The 21974-nt window shown below is 42.8% G+C and overlaps 1 protein-coding gene across 4 annotated transcripts in view; it reads left to right on the forward strand.

Moving 5' to 3' along the window:
• DENND5A (DENN domain containing 5A) overlaps nt 1-21974 on the forward strand; it is a 349938-nt gene that overhangs the window by 310300 nt on the left and 17664 nt on the right. For all 4 annotated transcript variants that reach the window (XM_078680968.1, XM_078680967.1, XM_078680969.1 and 1 more), the window contains one exon: nt 14701-14824. In XM_078680968.1, the coding sequence (XP_078537094.1) occupies nt 14701-14824 (124 nt within the window). The remainder of the gene's footprint in view (nt 1-14700; nt 14825-21974) is intronic.

The raw sequence follows: 21974 nt of genomic DNA on the forward strand, positions 1-21974 counted from the left end.
CGTCAAGATGAATAGGTGTAAATTATGAAGTATAATGAGTGAGATGGGTATTGAGGAGGCCATTTCCATTTTCTAAATGCTTTACACATAACTGGGTGTGAACGTGAGATTTGGCCACACGGAAGAGGTCTATAGCAGTTTTACATTCGGTTTGGGTCTACAACAAAAATGTGTGCCCTGGCCTGACTGTTATATATTCTTCATACTAACTCCTTAGAGGAAAGACTACTGGAGGAGGGGAGGGCCTGGGCATGCTTACACTGGGTCAGAAGTCTGTCCCAGTTCTTCTATATAAAGATGATGTAGTTTTAATGTCCAGAACAGCAAACTGCCCTAAGAAATTAATAAGATGTTATGACAGGGTGATTAATACATTAAAACTTACCAAAAATGTGACTAAGTCTTTCTCCCTGACTTTGGGCCCAGTGTCTACTCAGACCAGAGATTTCTGTATAAATGACCTCATTTTTAGGTCGAGCAGCGTAGTCTGCTCGAGACCTTATGTTGCCCGTATCTGGGAATGTGGACAGCAATGTGCCACGCGCTTTTCCTTTCCAGTTTTTACCGCGGGAGCGCGCCTCTCAGACACGCTTGCGCACACACAGCCAGCCCCCACCCACTGCACACACACACACAGGGGCGCGCGCACATACACACGCTGCCGCCCCCCCTGCACACACACATACAGACACGCACACACAGACACGCACGCATACACACGCACGCATACACCCGCCGCAGCCCCCAGCCCCACCCCGGCCGCCGCCACCGCCGCCATACAAGCGCACCCCCCAAGCCCCCAAGCCTCACTTACCGCCATTCTAAACTTCTGCAGCCTCCGCGGGGCTCTCCCTCGGGCATGGGAGCCCCGCATCACCAGCACTGCTTCTCTCCGTGGGCACGTGCGCGGGCTTCCGAAGACGGAAGTCCCGCCCCATGGAAGGTTTCGGTTTCGCGCACGTCGCCCTGCCGGACTAACCATGTTACTTTTCGCGTGTCTCGCTGATTCAAATAAACTCTCTGGAAACACCGAGGCTGCGCCTCCGGCCCTATTTAAATTGTTTATTTCTCTTCCTACTCCATGAGAGTTCTTGTATTCTTTTTAACTTCCCCAAGGCAATTCGTTTTTTTTTCTCCCTCTCCTCTTCTACATGGCACTCGTCCTTTTTGAATGTCCTCTTCCCCATGGCACTTCTGTTCTTTATGTATTTATTTGTTTGCCTCGGCCACTTTGTAATACACTCGGTAGCTCTGTCTTTTTATTCTGCTCCAAGGCGGCTTTCTCCTACCCCATTGCACTTTGGTTTTTTCTTTCTGCTTTATGCCCTCTAACTCCATGCTGAGAATGTGAGGCCGGACACAGACGGGGCGGTGGCTGGGGACTTTGCACAGAAAGGATCCGTTGTTCCAGTGGCTGGAACCGGTCGGGCAGGGCTGCCCTTGTCATTTCGTGGAGGGCAGCTCAGAGGTGCCTGTAATTGCCCCGGGGCGACAGTGGAACCCGATCCCCGCCTTCGCGGAGCCTCTCACTGGCTCGGCAGAGCTGCTGTGCTGCCTGCCAGGATATTGTAGACGTTGCTGTCGGGGGCTCTTTTACACGGAGTGTTTGTTTCTTTTGCTGCAGTCCAATGCTCTGATTTAATTTTAGTTATTAAATGGCTTTGCACGGTCCGACGAAGTCCAGAAGCTAGTGTACCCCAAACCTGCAGTCACACTGTCTGGGTGCGGTGGGGCAGGTTTCTTTCAGTCTGCACAAGTGTCTGTGTATATTGTTTATTCGATCTGCTCGCCTCTGCCATCTTTCCTTGCCTTTTTTTATCTCCACTTTCGTTCTCTTGCTGTCCTTCCTTCTATTGGCCAACTTACAACATTCTCTTGTTCATCTGTCACTAACTTTGTAGGTGCGTTTGACTAGCATGTACCTTTCAGTTCGTTATGATTCTTTATTTGTTTCCCAGCTTTGGGTGCCCTTTTCCTCTTTTTGTTTGGTGCTTGTCTATCTGTGTTTCATTCTGTGTGTTTATTTTGTTCCTTGTGTCGCTGTCTAATCATGTCTGTGTCACCTTTCACGCTGGTCCTGTGTGGCTCTCTCCTTTTCTTTCCTGGTGCTCTCCCTTTCCAGGGCATAGGCCCTGCACGTGCCAGGGCTGTTTATATGATCTGCTAATGAGCCATCCAGTATAACTTTCAAAGCTGTTATCTCTGCCTGTATTTTTTTAAAGTCTCTGACTCTTGGACAGCTGATAGCGACCTTTGATACAGTGCATTGCAGACTCCCACTCATCTCCAGGCGCGCCAAACAGGTGTCTGTGTTACCCGACTCAATGGTTCTCGATTCTTTGGCGTCAGAAAGATGTGACACTAGTTTTAGTCTACAAGTCCCAGGCAAATGTCTCGGGTAATCGCTTTAGTCCACTCAGCTATCCTAGAATATATTTCTCTCTCTCTCACGCTCTTGGTCACTCCCATATCATTCTCCTCTTGCACCCCCCCTTATTTAGTTACACTTCCTTTCTAACAATACTATAAAATCTCCTCTCCTCTATCTCCTGAGTCTCCCCTCCCCTCAGTCTCTCCACTCTCCCCTCCTCTCTTCTCCTCTCCCCTTTCTCCTCTCTCCCCTCTCCTCACTCCCCCCACTCTCCCCTCTCCCCTCCCTCTCACTTCAATCTCCCCTCTCCTCACTATCCTCACTCTCCCCACTCTCTCCTCTCACACCACTCTCTCCTCTCTCTCCACTCTTCCTATATTTCTGTCTCACTCTCTCCTGCCCCTTCACTGTCTTGGCCTCTCCACTCTTCCTCTATTTCTGTCTCACTCTCTCCGGCCCCTTCACTGTCTTGGCCTCTCCACTCTTCCTCTGTTTCCGTTTCACTCTCTCCTGTCCCTTCACTGTCGTGGCCTCTCCACTCTTCCTCAGTTTCCGTTTCACTCTCTCCTGCCCCTTCACTGTATTGGCCTCTCCACTCTTCCTCTATTTCTGTCTCACTCTCTCCTGCCCCTTCACTGTCGTGGCCTCTCCACTCTTCCTCAGTTTCCGTTTCACTCTCTCCTGCCCCTTCACTGTCTTGGCCTCTACAATCTTCCTCAGTTTCCGTTTCACTCTCTCCTGCCCCTTCACTGTCTCCACTCTTCCTCTATTTCTGTCTCACTCTCTCCTGCCCCTTCACTGTCTTGGCCTCTCCACTCTTCCTCTATTTCTGTCTCACTCTCTCCTGCCACTTCACTGTCTTGTTCTTAGTCAGTATGATTTGCTAATCTTAGTTTGCTGTGTGTAATTATATTTTGCTATTGCTCTTTCTGTTGAACTAACTGTTTGATGTAATTGAATCATTGTTTTCAGGCATGCCTGTCCACTTGGATCAAGTAAAATTATCTAAGACTACAACTTCCAGAATCTAGAATAAAAGCCAGAATAAGAGCTAGAATAAAAAAGATGTCCAGATGACATGGGATGACCTGGAAACTCTTGCTCTAATATCAATATAGCACAAAAGCACCCAGTATTTACTTAAGGTATCTGGGGGTGCTCTTTGTTTCCTTTAAGCAAATGAATACTCCTACACAAAAGATTCTGTGAAGTTATCAGAGGTGCTGTAACGAACATGTCTTCCATGAGATTCTAGTGCTTTTGAGTTAACAGGTGCTGGCCTTTTGTATATCAACTGTGTGGGTTGTCTAGTACTAGAAAAGGAGTACAGCCACTAGTGTAAGGATTTCAGCAGTGCCCTGATGCGTTAGGCTTGCGTGATCTCAGAGGTGCTCTTCTGGTGGACATGGATTCTATGGTTTCTCAAATAATCTAGCAGATGAGCATATCAGTATTGAGCGTTCTCATAAGTTTTGATATTAGCCTACTTGGCTTCTATGATGTCTTCGTGGATGGGGCTTTCAACTAAATTACTTTTTTTAGGTCCTCAGATGGGCATGGAGTTTGAGGTCATCTGCAGTACCTAGCCTCATATACATAAGCACCTCTATTTGATTTTTCATGGATACATGGGTTCAAGAGTCCCTTGAGGAACTGACCCTGTGTTAACACATTTAGTGGGTTCTCAGTAAAGTATACTATCTATCCTATCTATCTATCTATCTATCTATCTATCTATCTATCTATCTATCTATCTATCTATCTATCTATCTATCTATCTATCTATCACCCTCACTCTATCTATCTATCTATCTATCTATCTATCTATCTATCTATCTATCTATCTATCTATCTATCTATCTATCGATCACCCTCACTCTATCTATCTATCTATCTATTCCCCTCACTCTATCTATCTATCTATCTATTGCCCTCACTCTATCTATCTATCTATTGGCCTCACTCTATCTATCTATATCTATCGCCCTCACTCTATCTATCTATCTATCGCCCTCACTCTATCTATCTATCGCCCTCACTCTATCTATCTATCGCCCTCACTATATCTATCTATCTATCGCCCTCACTCTATCTATCTATCTATCTATTGCCCTCACTCTTATCTATCGCCCTCACTCTTATCTATTGCCCTCACTCTTATCTATCGCCCTCACTCTATCTATCGCCCTCACTCTATCTATCTATCTATCACCCTCACTCTATCTATCTATTGCCCTCACTCTATCTATCTATCTATCGCCCTCACTCTATATCTAACTATCTATCTATCTATCTATCTATCTATCTATCTATCTATCTATCTATCTATCTATCTATCTAGCGCCAATCAAATACACTGAACATAATCTTCACAAAAATTATTTACATAAGTTTAAGCTATTGCCATTATAAATTACAATAACTTTTATTTAAGTATTAATTATTAAAAAAAAAAAAAAGTCATTGTTATTTGTAATATCAATATATCTAAGTCACGTGAATACAACACATATTGCATTACAAATGCTATAGGTGTCACATTTGTGAAAGTTAAAACTATTGGCATTGTAAATGACAAAGCTATTCATTTAGCTATTTTCAAAACCAACACATAAATAAAAAATGTGTCATTTACAATAACAATAGCTCAAACTTTCCTAATGCGAGACCTATTGCATTGCAAATGCTTGTTAAAGAAATGTCCTTGCTTTTCTTCCCTTGCAATATCGTTTGGTAATACCGTTGACTGGGCTTTGATTATGCATGAAAGAAGGCTAAAATCTACCTAGTGTGTGGGTGCCCTATTTAATTCTTAGCTAAGGTCGGAAAGATATCAAAACAATTTACAAGGCGCAGATTTGCTAACATTTTGCACCTGGGTTGTGTCACTTTTTTGATGCAGCTCCGAACTAAAAATGTATTGTGGGATTTACTAAGCCATGCAAAGCCCTATTTGCATGGCTTAGTAAATAAAACCATTAATTTAAAACAATGCATTGTGCTACCTTGCGTTGCATCAGGAAGGCATTCCATGGGTGGAGCATGGGCGTTTCCATGCATGCACCCATAGATTTTGACACAAATCCAAGTTTACTCTTGTCAGTAAACGTAGGCTAGCAGGATAATGGTGCACCAGCCGTAGCCCGTGGAGGGAGTTCCGTGGGGTGGTGGGGCGGGACAGGGGCAGGGTGGGAGGTAGTAAACATAGGAATATGGATGTAAGTACAGGAAGGGAACTGGTCAATTCAAGCTTCATTTCTTTCAGTTGACTATGGTTGTTGGGTGTCTTTACTCCTGTGCAGTAATGCCACCTACGCTACCTGTCCTGACAAGATCCTAAAGATCACAATTTTGATTGTCCTTATAATGCTAGCAAACTCACAATAGTTGCAGTAGCATTTGAACAAACTATTATCTGATCCCAACGCTTTCTAGACAAGAGATGAAAATTGGCTGCTCACAGAGGATCTTCTTGAAAAGAATAGCATCAACTGTAGAATGTTCAAAGTAAGACAAAAATAGATTATTTCATTATGTTCAGACGACCATCCCCATTGACCAGAACAATTCAAAGGTTACCCATTAGTCTGAAGAGGCTAAACCTATTCAGCCCTTTTCTCCTTTTTCATCACTACTTATTTTCCTTAATTTATACATTTTGTTTCCTATTTTTACATCTTTTTTGCTGTTCCTCTTCCCCTACCCCTACTCAGTTTCCCTTATTTGATTTTTTTAATGTCCTTCCATCACTAGGGAGAAAGCATCGTTGCCCACTCGGGCATTTTTTGCCCTTGTTCCTATTTATTTAATACATTCTAAACACTGGGGGCAGAGTCATTTGGACCTTTTCAAACACATTTCAACACTAATCCCCTTGTTTCAACCAAATAAGCAGCTTACAGTCATGGCAGTCATGCGCTTCTTAGGCATGATGGCCTCCTGATTAACCATAGTACCTCCTGTAAGCCTACACGTGAGTCTGTTGCTGGAAAACGTAGCTTAACAGTGGTCTCAGACAGAGGATCAATGGAATGATCTAGTGGGAACACTAACAACCTGTTGCAGGGCCGGCCTTCCCTGGACCCTGTTCCACACACCATTGTTACAACGGATGCTTGGGGAGAGGAGTTGGCCTAACGGCTAGGGGCGCTCGACCTCGGACCTGGGGATCGGGGTTCGAGTCTCGGTAACGACGCCAAAACCTCCTGTGATTCTGGGCAAATCACTTAATCTCCCCGTGCCTAAAATGAAAGTAACTGGAAACGTAACATGTAACGTAACTGGAAAATATGTAAAGCGCTCTGATACCTGATTCGGTTCGGGTCTAGTTCGCGCTACATAAAACTCTGCAAAAAAAAAAAAAAAAAGTAAACATTTAAATAAATAAAACGAATTTCGTTGTGCGTGCTGCATCGCAAAGTGCAATGCAGCGCGCGCAACGAAATTCGTTTTATTTATTTAAATGTTTACTTACCTCCGTACAGCCATATTCTGGTGTTTACTACCCCCCACCCTGCCCCTCCCCCGCCCCGCCTCACCGCCCCACGGAACTCCCTCCACAAGCCGTGGCTGTGGTTCGCCTACCCGAGCTTGGCATGAAGGGGTTATCTTTGTTTCTCCTTGTTACTTCCTCTTTGCATGTGTGCTACATTCTTCAGTTATGGCACAAGGGTGCCTGTGCTGGCGCAAAGCTGCCATAAGTGCACTGGTGCAAGGAGAGAGCAGAAGTGCGCCACATCTTTGTAAATATAGATAATATCTGCTAACTCCCTTTCACGCAACGCAGTGGAGCAAATTCCCTTTCCATGGATTTGCACCTCACAAAAAAAGTTGTCAAATTGTATACAATCTGTTATTACCTGTCTTCAAAAGATGTATACTTCTCAATCTCTCTGCTGCATTCTGTACTGTTGATCACCTCATTCTGATTTCTGCTTCCTCTGGATCACTTAGTATGCACTAATGTGGTTATCATCCTTCCTTTAGATCATTGCCACTGCACGCTGTCCACTCCTATGCATATATATGGGTGTTGGCATTTGGGAAAGCATAGTCTTTGGGATGCTTCTCTTCCCACTCTACATTTCCTTTAGCTCTATTATCTATTCCTTCAAGAGTTCTTACATCTCTGTGCAAATGATAACCACATGTTCTTTCCATTTCCTACCTTTCCCGCTCATCTCCAAACACACACCATAAGCTTTATTAGAGCCATCTTCTACTGGATTACCGATTTCTTGCTTATTTTGAATTCATCTAAAAATAAAATAATACATTTACCTGCTGCAGCTGCACATACGGTTCTCTCTTTTAATTTTCCGCAGATATTCTGATTGCAACATCCTCTGTCAGACACTTTAGGGTACACTGCAGCTGCTCAGTGAGCCTGGAATATTTCATAACAAAACACAGTCACAGAACATAAGGAAAGTCTGATCAAGCGTTGCTTTCATGCAACAAAAACACTGACCTCACTAGTCCTTTCCGATCTCTACTATAACTGTCAGGTATGCCTCCTCCTTTTTTAGGGCTCGGGCGGAGCCCGAGATCCTATTACTACAGAAAGAAAAAAAAAGTGTGTAAAGGCCTCGGGAAAGACACATTCCTGAATTTTTTTATTATCTGAATGGTCATTGGTGTTCGCGGTGATGTATTTTTAGTAGTCTTGATGCTATTGGGCAGTTGTAATGTTCGGGCGCCATTTTGGGCATATTTCGTGCGGTTACGTGCTCGAAAGTGCATTCATCTTAATTAGGAGCTGTCAGGGTGGCCGTGTAATGCATTCCAGATGGTGTGCGCGCGTTCACCATCTAGCAGTGTGTTTGTCGGGCGCGCGTCCTCCTCACGTGCACACAGGCATAGACGCCGTGTGCGGCTCCTTCCTGCCGGCCCGGGGAGCTGCTCTGCCGCTCTCTGGCTCACCCCCCGTCTCCCCGCCTGATTTAGACATCACCGGCTCGGTCTCAATTACCAGTCCAGGACCCGGGCAGCGCGCTGCCTGGCTCCCTTCTCTTCCGTTACGGGAACCCCGCTTTTATTGTAATTTCGGCACTTTTTGTATCTCATTTTCATGACTATATTTGTTATTATAAGAATCTGCCGCCAGCCGGATCCATCTAGGAAACAAAGCTATTCCGTTTGGAGAAACAGCCCCGGGAAGCGGCAAAGAAGGGCGGCCGCGGCCGGGCTGTCAGCGCGCCCTGCACACACCGCCCCGGAAAGCTCGGGCCAGTGACTTCACAGGCCCTGCACAGTCCCATCCCCACGGCGCCCCCATTCATGCCCACGCCCCTTCCAGCAGTACGAGAAGGAGCCCCCGTCTCCCCACGAACACGAAGTGACATGACGCCTCCAACATCGCAATTTTATTTCAAACAACCAAAACAGGCAGTTATGATGTCTAAATTCCGTCAGGCTACCAATTGACTCAAGAACACACACTTGAAACTTGTGAACTTGCATATTGGTCTGGACAGTTCCTGCTGTTATTTATCGGAATGTAAATAGAGAAAATCACTGGCACTATGTGCAGCTTCCCTGTTTATTAGAAAAGGCCCAGCCATTCATTGCTTTAACAGCTCTCTTCGTATGTGCCAAAATTGTCTGCTTGGATAAACCGTAAATAATACTGACACATGATTGTAAACACGGTTATGAGAAGTTATCAAAGAGCTGATGTGATGATATAGACCCTCAAGTGTCAGTGTTGTTAGTTGGTATTTCCTCAAGTGCGATTGATCCGTGATTTTTAAGAAAGGATTTCCTCACCTCAAGCACGACTTTAAGATGGTAAAAATATACAAAAAAAAATAAATGTCTATGGAATATCGTGAATTCTTCCAAATGAGCAGCCTGGGAATCTGGAGTGATAACACCCGACTGTCATTATCGCCTTTTTTCTCAGCGTAATTGAACAATGCATATTTGGCTAATTTATAACTATTACCCATGTCGCATTATAAGGAATTTATACACGAAAAAGTACAACGTTTATTTTTAATAAAACTTAAGCAGCATATTTTAAAATGCAATTTTGACCCGAAAATTAAATGTTCCTAATACAAACTGCTCAAGGCAGCATTTAAGATTTAGAACAACTGAACTAAATTCTCGTTCATAAAACACCACGTCTTTTTACGTTCTTTATTGGTACTTGTTGTCAGTCTCACTGCCGCTCTTTGAGTAGCTCAACATGTATTCCTATGAAAGGTACTTTGAGAATGAGAAAAGTTCCATCTCATAGTGAGTAGAGTAGTGAGTAGAGTAGTGAGTAGAGTAGTGAGTAGAGTAGAGAGTAGAGTAGTGAGTAGAGTAGTAGAGTAGTGAGTAGAGAGTAGAGTAGTGAGTAGTGAGTAGAGTAGTGAGTAGTGAGTGCAGAGTAGTGAGTAGGGTAGTGAGAAGTGAGTAGAGTAGTGAGTAGTGAGTGCAGAGTAGTGACTAGAGTAGTGAGTTGTGAGTGCAGAGTAGTGAGCAGAGTAGTGAGTAGTGAGTAGAGTAGTGAGTAGAGTAGTGAGTAGAGTAGTGAGTAGTGAGTAGAGTAGTGAGTAGTGAATAGAGTAGTGAGGTGAGTAGTGAGTAGTGAGTGCAGAGTAGTGAGTAGAGTAGTGAGGTGAGTAGAGTAGAGTAGTGAGTAAAGTAGTGAGTGCAGAGTAGTGAGTAGTGAGAAGAGAGTAGTGAGTAGTGTAGTGAAGTGAGTAGTGAGTGCAGAGTAGTGAGTAGAGTAGTGAGTTGAGTAGTTAGTAGTGAGGTGAGTAGAGTAGTGAGGTGAGTAGAGTAGAGTAGTGAGTAAAGTAGTGAGTGCAGAGTAATGAGTAGTGAGTAGAGTAGTGAGTAGAAAGTAGTGAGTAGAGTAGTGAGTAGTGAGTAGAGTAGTGAGTGGAGAGTAGTGAGTAGTGAGTAGTGAGTGCAGAGTAGTGAGTAGTGAGTAGACTAGTGAGTAGAGTAGTCAGTAGAGTAGTGAGTAGAGTAGTGAGTAGTGAGTAGAGTAGTGAGTAGAGTAGTGAGTGCAGAGTAGTGACTAGAGTAGTGAGTAGAGTAGTGAGTAGTGAGTGCAGAGTAGTGAGTAGTGAGTGCAGAGTAGTGAGTAGAGTAGAGTAGTGAGTAGTACATCACAGGCAGCAGCTGTGCAAGCTTCTTACACTCACAAGGAGACCACAGGCAGCTGAGGTGCAAGCTTCTCCCACTCACAAGAAGGACATCACAAGCAGCAGCGGTGCAAGCTTCTCACACTCACAAGAACGACATCACAGGCAGCAGCAGTGCAAGCTTCTTACACTCACAAGGAGACCACAAGCAGCAGAGGTACAAGCTTCTCACACTCGCAAGAAATACATCACAAGCAGCAGTGGTGCAAGCTTCCCTTACACACTGACAGCAGGTACTGTGCCAAGGCAGCAGCAGCAACAGAGCAAGAGTCCCTTACAAAGAACAGGAACAGCACAGAGATGCACAATGCAATCTTCTCATACTCACAGGCAGCAGCGGTGCAAGTTTCTCACACTAACAAGAAGGACATCACAGGCAGCAGCTGTGCAAGCTTCTTACACTCACAAGGAGACCACAGGCAGCTGAGGTGCAAGCTTCTCCCACTCACAAGAAGGACATCACAAGCAGCAGCGGTGCAAGCTTCTCACACTCACAAGAACGACATCACAGGCAGCAGCAGTGCAAGCTTCTTACACTCACAAGGAGACCACAGGCAGCAGAGGTGCAAGCTTCTCACACTCGCAAGAACGACATCACAAGCAGCAGCGGTGCAAACTTCCCTTACACACTCACAGCAGGTACTGTGCCAAGGCAGCAGCAGCAACAGAGCAAGAGTCCCTTACAAAGAACAGGCACAGCACAGAGATGCTCAATGCAATCTTCTCATACTCACAGGCAGCAGCGGTGCAAGCTTCTCACACTCGCACGAAGGACATCACAGGCAGCAGCTGTGCAAGCTTCTTACACTCACAAGGAGACCACAGGCAGCTGAGGTGCAAGCTTCTCCCACTCACAAGGACATCACAAGCAGCAGTGGTGCAAGCTTCTCACACTCACAAGAACGACATCACAGGCAGCAGCAGTGCAATCTTCTTGCACTCACAAGGAGACCACAGGCAGCAGAGGTGCAAGCTCCTCACACTCACAAGAAGGACATCACGGCAGTTACGGTGCAATATTCTCACACTCACAAGGAGATCACTGGCAGTACACACCACATGAACACACTCCATAACACATAGCAACAATACATTGGCATTTACAATGCCATTAGCTCAAACTCAAATAAATCCGAGCCCGATTGCATTTCTAATGCTTGTTCTTTTACGCCATTGGCTGTAGTTCTGAATTTTGCCAGAAGGACCATCTACAGCCTTCCTACACACACCACATTTGTGTCAGTAACATCAGCAAGCCGGTTTGCATTTCACAAGTTGCCACTTCACAAACTATTGATCCAACTTTCATCTATTCATGAATGGCTGTTCCCCAAACTGCCTCTCTTTACTTCTGTGCAGATATGTCTCTATTCTCGACTTATGCTGTGTTAATTAAAAGCATCCTAGCCACATCCAAATAACCGAGTGCAGTTTCCAGATTTTAGTCACTGAGACTTATTGGTTCCATTACACTGGAACTCTCCCTCAACTGTATTGTGTGCTGGGTCTCTACTTACATCATTTAAAACTGCTTACAAGGAACATCAATCAACTTATGTCCGCATTTAGTCTGTGCGTATGCACAAATATTGATTATAAATGTATTTATTTATATGTTATTTATCCTTATAACCTTTCAGTTTCTTTGTGTATCCATGCTGAATGAATGATGCTTCCTTTAACTATGATGATGTTCCCATGTACAGCATTTATTGTTGAAGTGCTCTGTTGCTGAGAAAGAAATTAATAATCGGTTTCCCATGCCAAGATTAATTAAAGTTCACTTATGGGTGGCAATTCTTTTGCCAGGATTGGTAATACTCCTGTAACATCTCCTTTTGTGGCCACTTAAGACTATTAAAGTCTCTGCTCAAGGAACTAAATCTTCAGCAACATTTAATGTAAACATCATCTAAACATATAACATCTTCAAGGTTTAAGACCAATGCATCTCCTTTTTTAAAAACAGCATGACTATACCTTTTTTTAATAATTCATTTTATTCTGCATTCAAAAGATATTAAAAAAAAGAGATTATGTACCTCTATATTGTAACTTATGTCATGCTTAGAGATGATTAGTGCTTCAATGGCAATAGAATGCTATTGTTTTACCTGCAGCTTATGGAATATAGTTAGCACATTGCATGCTAAAATGTACATCTGCAAATGGCTCCAGAGAACTGAATTTATTAGAGGGGTTTTACATGGGTAATGCCACACTCAGCATGTCTCTTCTTAATACTGTCACAATATGGCACCTGGACCCATAAAATGTTATTTCCCCCTCCCTAATATTGAACATTAATGTGAATAATTACCTCCCCTTAACAAATAGTTTGTAGGTACCCATCCTTGCTTCATAAAGTTCTCTTCTGTTTCCCAGCTTCGTGGGTGATATTTAAATAAAAAATATAGATAAATATAATCCATATATTGGGACTCACACCTCATGTTACGATGTAGCTTACACAATTCTCAGGTCAATTACCTGTCTGACCAGCTGTCTATAATCGGTCCAAAGATTAAGATCTAAGGCCTTTTTAGGAACAAAAATAAAAGGTATTGATAGAAGAAAGAGTTGATACAATAGGCCTAGTGTGAGGTTTCTTGTATATATAACTTAAGTGTTTCTTTTCTGGGCTCATAGTCTCTTGAACATGCATAATCGCTATGTGGTGCTATGTACATTGATTCCTTTAAAAAATACACCCGAATAGGACTAATTCTTTCAATGATTAGGAGATAATAGGTCCTGCCGTGGCTCGTGCAGGTAAGAGCGGTGGGGCCAGGTGGGGAGGATTTTGACAGACGATGATAAGAGAAAATTAATTATTTATTTCATTTTCGCTCGTCATGGTCCGTCAAAATCCCACTCCCTCCGCCAGCCCCACCACCTCACAGCTCTCACCTGTACAGGCCGTGGCTAAATAGGGCATTAACTGCTGGCCCTTCTGCTGATATCAAATCAAGTCTTGAAAAACTTTCACAGCTTTCCTTCTTTTTAGACTTTAGGTGCCCAATGACATGTCGGTGGTAAATGCTGTTTGACAGAAAGGAGTATTCTGCCATCCTTCCTTATAAGACAAAACAGCGCAAATCCCAGCAGACCCACCTCTTATCACTAGCCCTACTAATAACCTGCATTTCAGGACAGAGTTTGTCTCCCATGGGTGATATGCACAAGAACTCATAAGTCACATTTACCGTCTCAAAAATTGTCTCTTTTATAACATGTGCTCCAGAGGAATTTGTAGCAGTAACAACAACCTAAGGTTGCCTAGCTCATCAGTGCACAGAAGGCTCCAAAATGTTGAATAAAGGGAAAAAGCATTTGGAAGAAAAGCATGTACGCTTATTAAGTGATAAGCAGCCCAGACTCACCATAAACTCAGGGTTACAGTTACATACCACCAAACTTCGGATCTTGAATCCATATTATAATGTTATCAGGCTATGGTAGATGTTAAACAGCAGGGGGACATGGAGGTCGTTTTTAATGCCTCATATGTTGCTTCTGTGTTTCCAATTAAAAATGATAAAAAATATTCAAGTGGACTTAATGGTGTCAAATATTCAAGGCCTAGTCTGCCCCCTTTCAACTTAGTCTGCCACATATTTCTGACTCTCCAGAAAACACCATAGTCCATGTATCAAAACTGAAAAGGCTCATCAGTACCAAAATTGTGACCACCACTTGTCTTGATCATAGCAATGTGGTCTCCTAGTCTCTACAAAAGTGGTGTCTGCCCATGTTTAGGAGGAAAGACCAATCAATTACCCTTTTTCTACATGGTTTTGAATTTTACTTTTACTGAATCCGTGAGTTGCTTCAGAGAATAGTGGCCCTACTGCTTTTGTAGCTGAGTTCACACAACCCATAGGCATACTAAAATGAACAATAGTGCTAATATTCAACGCTATGGTGACGTCATATCCCAATGATTAAGATTAGATGAAACACACTGGTTATGACAGAGACTTTGGGTTAGATCTCTGGTTCAACTGAATCTGCCACAGATATGTTAGAAAAGGCGCACTTATCATTTGTGATCTTAGTAAATTAATCAGAGAAGTACGTCAGTAGATCAGTGATACATTTGATTCTAATTCTGTTTATTTTGTTGCTAAGTTTGCAACTTTGTAAAAGGGCTTACTAATAAAAAACATTTATTCTGTACCTCAGAGAGGAAGTTTGACCTTGCTGCTTTGCGGGGAGAACGGGCTAGTTACAGCTCTTGAACAGGTGTTTCAGCATGGATTCAGATCACCAAGACTGTTTAAAAATGTTTTCATATGGGATTTTCTAGGTAAGTCTGAACGAAGATCTAAAAATGCTATGCTGTCAAGTGCAGGCATTATTATACCTGCTATTCCTGCTTCAAACATGTTTCAGTCTTTGGTCTAGATATCTGCATTTGTTAATCTGCAAAATGTGAAAGTAATCTGGATTTATATTATGTACTTGGGTATTTTGGGAGTTTTATTTTGTAATGCAGTGTATTTAGATGTATTGATGACTTTAGGAGAGGTTTGTTTTCTATAAGATGAAATTCCACAACCAAGCAAATTTGTAACAAATACGTCATCAGCAATTCTAGCAGTCTTTTTTTTTGTATTGAAACTGGGACACCACATTCCAACCTCCTGTTTTTTTTAATGTAAGTTACCTTCAGACATTCTTTACCTTGCAAAGCCAATGAAACCACCTGAAGTACAATCGTCCCTTTTCCATCCTTTCCTTGTTGTATGATCGTCAACCACAAAGCATCACCTTGTTTATGAAGGATGGGAACAGAGGGTTTGCAAAGGTATTTGAGGGTCCAGTTTTGTTCCTTTCCTTTCCAGAATTGTTGCTTGGGTTATGTACCATATCAGATGCCCGTACTTAATTTTTTACTAGAGAATCAATTTTCAATGTAAATGTTTTTTTTATTTTTATTTCAATCTTCACCAACTGCTACTCACAGCATGGGTCGTCCTGTTGGCTCCCTTGTTAAGGTAACACTCAGGCGCAATTGCCTCTTAAGCAAACTCTGATGCTATCCTACAGTACCATAGTACTGAACTGGATAACTTACAGGAGGTCCTTAGGCAGCAACTTCTGATGCTGAGTTGGCCAAGGAGCGTAATCTTGTGGACCATTGTGCTCACAAATATGAGCTGTAATGTAGCGGTCTGAGCACGTGTTAGGCTTGTGCAACTTAGGATACTACATCGCTCATATTACCCCCGCACATCACTACACAGATGGGGGAAGACTCAGATGGCACTATGTGCAAGAGGCTGTCAACAAGAAGGTTCCTTCTTCCACATACTATGGGACTGCCCAGTAATCAACTCATTCTGGAGGGGGGTGACAGTGGTGATGTCAAGAGTGTTGGGGATAGAGGTATCGATGGATGCAAGGTGGTTATTATTGATGATCAGGGGCGAGGCCTAGACACAGTGGGCTCTGGCAGGCCCTGTTTGCAAGACGTTGTGGAGTGTCCCTCACCCCATCAGTGACAGAATGGGAGTCCGACTTGGACTGGTGCCAACGAGTGGAAGAAGTAGTATATAAAAGCAGGGGGTGCTTAATGAAGTAGGAAAAGATATGGTCCCCATGGCAAAAGTATAGGGGAATGTGAGTCTCCTGACACAGGATCATACACACCTTCAAAGGCAAGAATGTAATGCCAGACACAGCCCATTTCATATGTAAGGTAGAACCACAAGAGAGAATACATTGATTGTTTCCAATGTATAATTTCATGATCTCGTCACATTGTATCACTGATGTCAAACTTAACCCAGTGGTGTACGTGCAACCACTGTCCATCTAGTGATGTTTATGAGCTGGTTTAATAAAAAGATTTCCCAAAAAAAACCAAATAGTAGCAGTAGAAAAATATAGCGAGAAAGAGGAATTGCCCAGGTCTGCCTCCTCTGCCCGATCAGAACCAATTAGTCAGAAAACAACTGTTTTAGTATATGTCTGTAGAAGGTAAACAAAGGTTTTCTTTTGCTTAGGCAAAGTCACATATGATACAGTTACTACTGCTGTTAGCCAGACTTTATCTCACAGAGGACTCTTTGGACGAGGATGTCTTGGTTCTGCATCTGACCTAAGTTAAATAATTCTTAGCCCACTGCTCTACAATGAAAAAAAGAGTGATTATTAGTTGAACGGCTGTGTGCCAGCTCACTCTTACACAAATGAGAATTATTGTTCCTATTTCCCTCTTGCTGTCAGCAGAGGAAAAGGATTTTCAAAGTAATAGCATGTGATATTTTAGGAGGTTTCCATGGCTGTCATTGTTAAGATCAGTGTGTTACGCATAACCCTCTCCTCTTATGCCTGACTTTGTGCAAACATTGATAGCTGTCATGGGGCTCAAGGTCATGGAACATTTTCAGACAAACCTTTGTCTAAATGGGAGCAGAGTGACAAAATATCTTCATTAAAAACATGGTCACACCTTGCGGCATCTCAACCATCAATTCAGACAGGTGGGCAGAAGTCTCTTAAAGCTTCCCCTCAGTACAAGGGAAGATTTTAGGTGTGTAGATGAGGATTAGCATTCTTCCACGTTAGACTTGTCTGCAGTCTTCAGAACCCCAAAACAAGAGTGCTTTGGAATGGCTCCCTGTTCCACAGTGAGTCTTTTTCTGATTCATATGCAATGCCCATACGCATATTACGAGACCCCTCTTTTGTTTGTTCAAAATTGTTTACTCAAATGTATGAAGATGAGGCGGACTTCCGTCCCATACCAATTTGCACAGCAATAAAGCGCCTCTATGGCTTATTCATTCCACAATTAATCCGTCTTTTAATCCTTGTTTTCAAGTTACTCCAAGATTTCACTACTATTTTCTCAATTTGTTATCCAATTCTCTACCCGCAGGGTTCATATGGCGTTTTCCCATTTTTCTCATGTAAAAACTGTGCCCATCCAAGCCTCTTGTTCAAACACGACAAATGCCAAGGTTCGTTGCAAGCAGTGTTTATTTCAAGCCCAATGCATTTCGGGCGGGATACGCCCTTCGTCAGGGGACACTGCAAAGTAGTAATAAAAACATAGCTGTGTTACATAACTGACTGGTATAGTCGCATTCATGAAGTACAATCTGGTATTTAAATACATTTTACGTTTAAACAAATCATTCCAAGTATACCGCTAGTCCATGTGCATTCGTGCAACATGAATAATTCCATGGAGACGTAATTCGCTATTCTCGGAATACACCATAACTTGCATTTGGCAGATTACTTATATACTCTTAAATGTCACCTTTAATTAACCTACATTCATGTGCCATAGCTAAAACGTACAATTCATCAAACACCTTAGCAGACGCCATAGTGACGCCATAGTGAAAACTCCTGCTCAATCTCTATGCCCCGTTGTTTAAATCTAATTAGTCTTCTACAACTCTCCCCCCTGAATACATGACCTTCATTTGTGAACTCCCTGGAATCTAAGACATTTTCTCAGTGTGCATATCGCGCTTTCGCCTCCGTAATATATTCGCTCATTCTCCATGTATAAATTCCATGAAATCACCCCCACTTATCACCTTTCTTATTCGAGACTAACAGTCGCGTACATACCTGCTGCAGAAATTTACACGTTCACCGTTCTCTTAGTTTGAAAAAAATATCATGAGCGCCTTATTCTTATTTCACTTTTAAACCCTACTCATGTGACCTGATGTTTGCTGATAGGTGCTCCGAACATTATTCTCCCGTCATGCCCTGGCTGAACTCCACTAACTGTGTTCACACACTCATGGGTCCACAATGCATTTCGACTGTCCGTGTATAATAATGAATACATATTGTAAAACTACGCATTGACTATCAATCAGCATAACTGTTTACAGTGTGAGTTCATTTCACAAAAAACATGTTATTCAAAGTAATTGTCCCTTTCGTGCAACGCCGCTTGATTTCCGAACCTAGATGTTTACTCCTTCCTTGTAGAACTTCTGGACTGTGATAACTATATCGTCATGTTCTTTTTTTCTTTTTGTTTACTGACACGTCGATATTATTTAGATGCAATAATCATGTGGTGTTGACCATTCCTGTGCTTAAGATGCCCACACAAATGCATGTTCATTTTATGTCCTAACTCCTACTTACTGTCCTGAGGCTCAGGTCCGGCCATCTGGCTGTCAGGAATATATTAAAAATATTCCTTCTTCTTATAAACACTAGGTTGACATAAGGTTCTTTTTTGCTCTGCCTTTTCCTGTTCTAGTATCAGAAGCCTGCATGTGTTAAGAGTGCTCTAAAAATCCTAGTGAAGAATTAAAATATTCCATAGGTGGCAGCTATGCACATGAATCAGGAAAAGGCTCAGCTAGGCTCTTCTGTGTGTCTTACTTTGCTGCTAGACCTTGCATTTTGATAGTCCCCTACCTTGATCGCAGTAAGCTGTGGCCAAAATACATCCTGTTATCAATACTACTTCTCTAAGCAGAGTCGTTCTGAAAGCATACAATATTTCTGTGTAGTCTGTCCATTACAAAATCCAATATACCTTCTCTTGTTCTTGATTCAATATTCATCTGTGTTGCAAGATCATCAAATTTAATGCCACGAGCATAGAGCTACCTTTCTGCTAGGAAAAATGCATGTGATAGTATCACTACTTACAAGGGAGTCCTTGCACCCTGCTGAGAGAGGCATGATCTCTGGAATAAGCACTCAGTGAAATGCATGGTTTAAGTCATCCATGTTCACAACAGACATACAAGGCCTGGTTGTTCATGGATTTTTTTGAGGGGCAACCCCTTTTCCACTTGTTTACTGGCAGTGCCTTTTCTCCTAACAAGATAGGAGCATCGATGGTGATTTCTTTCTCACCTCAAAATGCTCTACTTCGTTAGAAGTTCTGTACATACCCAGGCTCTGTTTCAAGAGGGACATGGATTCCACAGCAGACACTACAGCGATTTCACTGCACCCCCCTTGGGGGTAAGTAGGGGTGACCTAATCCCCCTGCCTTTGTCCAAGGGACATCCTCAAAATGTCACAATCATATTTAACATAGAATCAGTGCACCTCTTGCTGTCTTCTTTGACCTTGTGCCCACGCCTGTAATAAAGCTCCAGTTTACAGGCAAGGTCTGATTTTACTCATTTCAATGGAACCACACCCTCATTAAAATCGGGGAATGCCCCTGTGTGCCTGTTCAAGTGCTAATTTTACATTTGCATGATCCATATACCAGAACGGGCTGCAAAGGTGTCTGAAGGTCCTTCAAGAATACTGTGGTGTTTTAGGGCACAAAAATTGGGCAAACATGCCTGCTGTCCCATGGGCACTAAGTGCAATATGCCCCAGCAGAATGCCTGAAAACTCTTAGGAGAGACATAAACAGGGCAGTGATTACTTTGATCATACCTCATAGTGCCTTATATTACATCTTCACCCAGAACCAATTCCTTCTACACAAAAATGGAAAATCCAGTCCTCCATCACGGAAAGATTTGAAATGCATTGTGGCCCTCCAAGATACATATTTCTGGATGTCAGTCTTGAAAACTTGCAAAGTAAAGTCCTTCACCCCTTATTCGAATAATAGAACATTTAAATGCATTTTTGAAGAAACATATACAAAACTGATGGATATTTCACTATTGGAATATGGAGATGAATAAACCAAAGTGAAACTTGTTTAAGTGAATGGTGATTGCTTAAAGCGGAATTTTCACCAAGGAGTGCTTAGAGGAGTTTGCCCTTCCAGGGGTGAGGGACTTTACTTTGCAATTTACCACATACAACTCGTGATCAGGAGGTGATACTCCATAGCACCCATACAGCATTACAATAGGATTTTAACAAATCTACAATTGAATAAAAGAGGAGTGCGACCGCCACCATTTTTCTTTTTCTCAGTCTTGAAAACGTAACAGAAGTTGCACCAGATGTGGTGGTAAAACAGAAGGTATTTGTCTTTCAGTGGAATAAAGCCTCTTTTGGTCTTTGCCAAGGCCCTGATCAAAATGCAGCATGAGTGGCTCTGTAAGCCACTGTACAGCCCACACCTTGTCATGGAGACATTCAGTTCCCTCTAGAGATCCATGAACCTCCTCAACATTATGCCTACACATAAAAACTGACTTCCCTTATTACCCTTATTATTTTGTTTGGAAGGGGGAGTTCCCACTTTAGAACATTCAGTTATCACCATGTGGTGGCAATAGCATTACCGTGAGGCATTACCACTTTAATTTAAGTTTTAATGGTTGTGTGGACAAGATGATGGAAGTAACAAGGCTGCTACCTGTAAATTCTACATCTTTTCAAAGTTAATATCCACCAGGCTTCAGTGGGAGGTAATATTTGCTGCCAATGACTGTGCTGTGCCACAGCGTTACATCCAATTTTTAAATAAAAAACACCCCAGTACAAGTTTGTGTGAATCTGAATAACCTATTTCTTTATCATTCTGTCACCTTACTGCCATGCTGCAAATGAGACTGGACTTCGACAAAATCGGCACTCCTTTGTCATCAATTTGCATATCTATACACCACCAAAAAGCTACCAGACCACTTCTTTGAAATTAGGGGCTGATTTAAAAAGGTGCTACAGTACCATGTTGATTTAGATCTGTTTTATTAGAGTTTTGATCAGATAGTCGAACAATAGATTCAACCGCACTTACATCCACTGGCCGGTGGGGCTTAAACATGCTTGCATGCGCGAGGGAAAATAGGAAGTCGGGGGAACAAGGAGAAACCAAGAAACCAAAATGAAAATACATAAAAGGACACACTCTGCATTATACAAGAAGATAGGTGTAAGGCAGTTGGTCTAGTAAATAGCTGAACCAGATCAGGAGGTGGAAGTGTTGCCCTCGAGTGGCTCGTGAGCAGGCTGGGTAAGGCGGAGTATGCGCAAGTATGTTGGGCAAGGTAGCTCCCTAAGTTCCTGAGAGAGGTAGCATATGCATGGCCCCCATGTTTTATCAAAGGCAGGTAGTTTGCATTCTAGCACTGCGTCAACTTCTCCATACCCAATAGAGTCCAAAGTTTATACTGCCATTCTAGTTTCATTTAAATATTATTATCTGTCCCCCATTTGGCTAAAATGATATATTTGGCAGCGCAAAGAGCCAGGGAGATAGCCCCACCACAAGACTATGTATTTTTGGGAGCCAGGGTATCTTCCTAATATGGGTCCCTGACATGGCTTGGTCAATAAAGCACCAGTGTTTCTCAGTTTTGGGTCTGAACCATTCTACCATGTATCGAAGTTGTGCTGCTTGGTAGGAGTGGACTAGGCGGGGGAATCCCAAACCCCCCTCTTTCATGGGCCAATAAGCTTGTTTCTTTGCCATACGTGCCCTTCTACCATCCCAGATGTTAGACTACAGTACCATGTTAAATTAATCATGGCATTTTCCTATTTGTTTTAATTAGAGGAAAGCGGTGCTGCCGCTTTCAGAGGTCGTGTGCACT

This window comes from Lissotriton helveticus, chromosome 3_1 (assembly GCF_964261635.1).
Source record: "Lissotriton helveticus chromosome 3_1, aLisHel1.1, whole genome shotgun sequence".
Taxonomy (NCBI): Eukaryota; Metazoa; Chordata; class Amphibia; order Caudata; family Salamandridae; genus Lissotriton; species Lissotriton helveticus.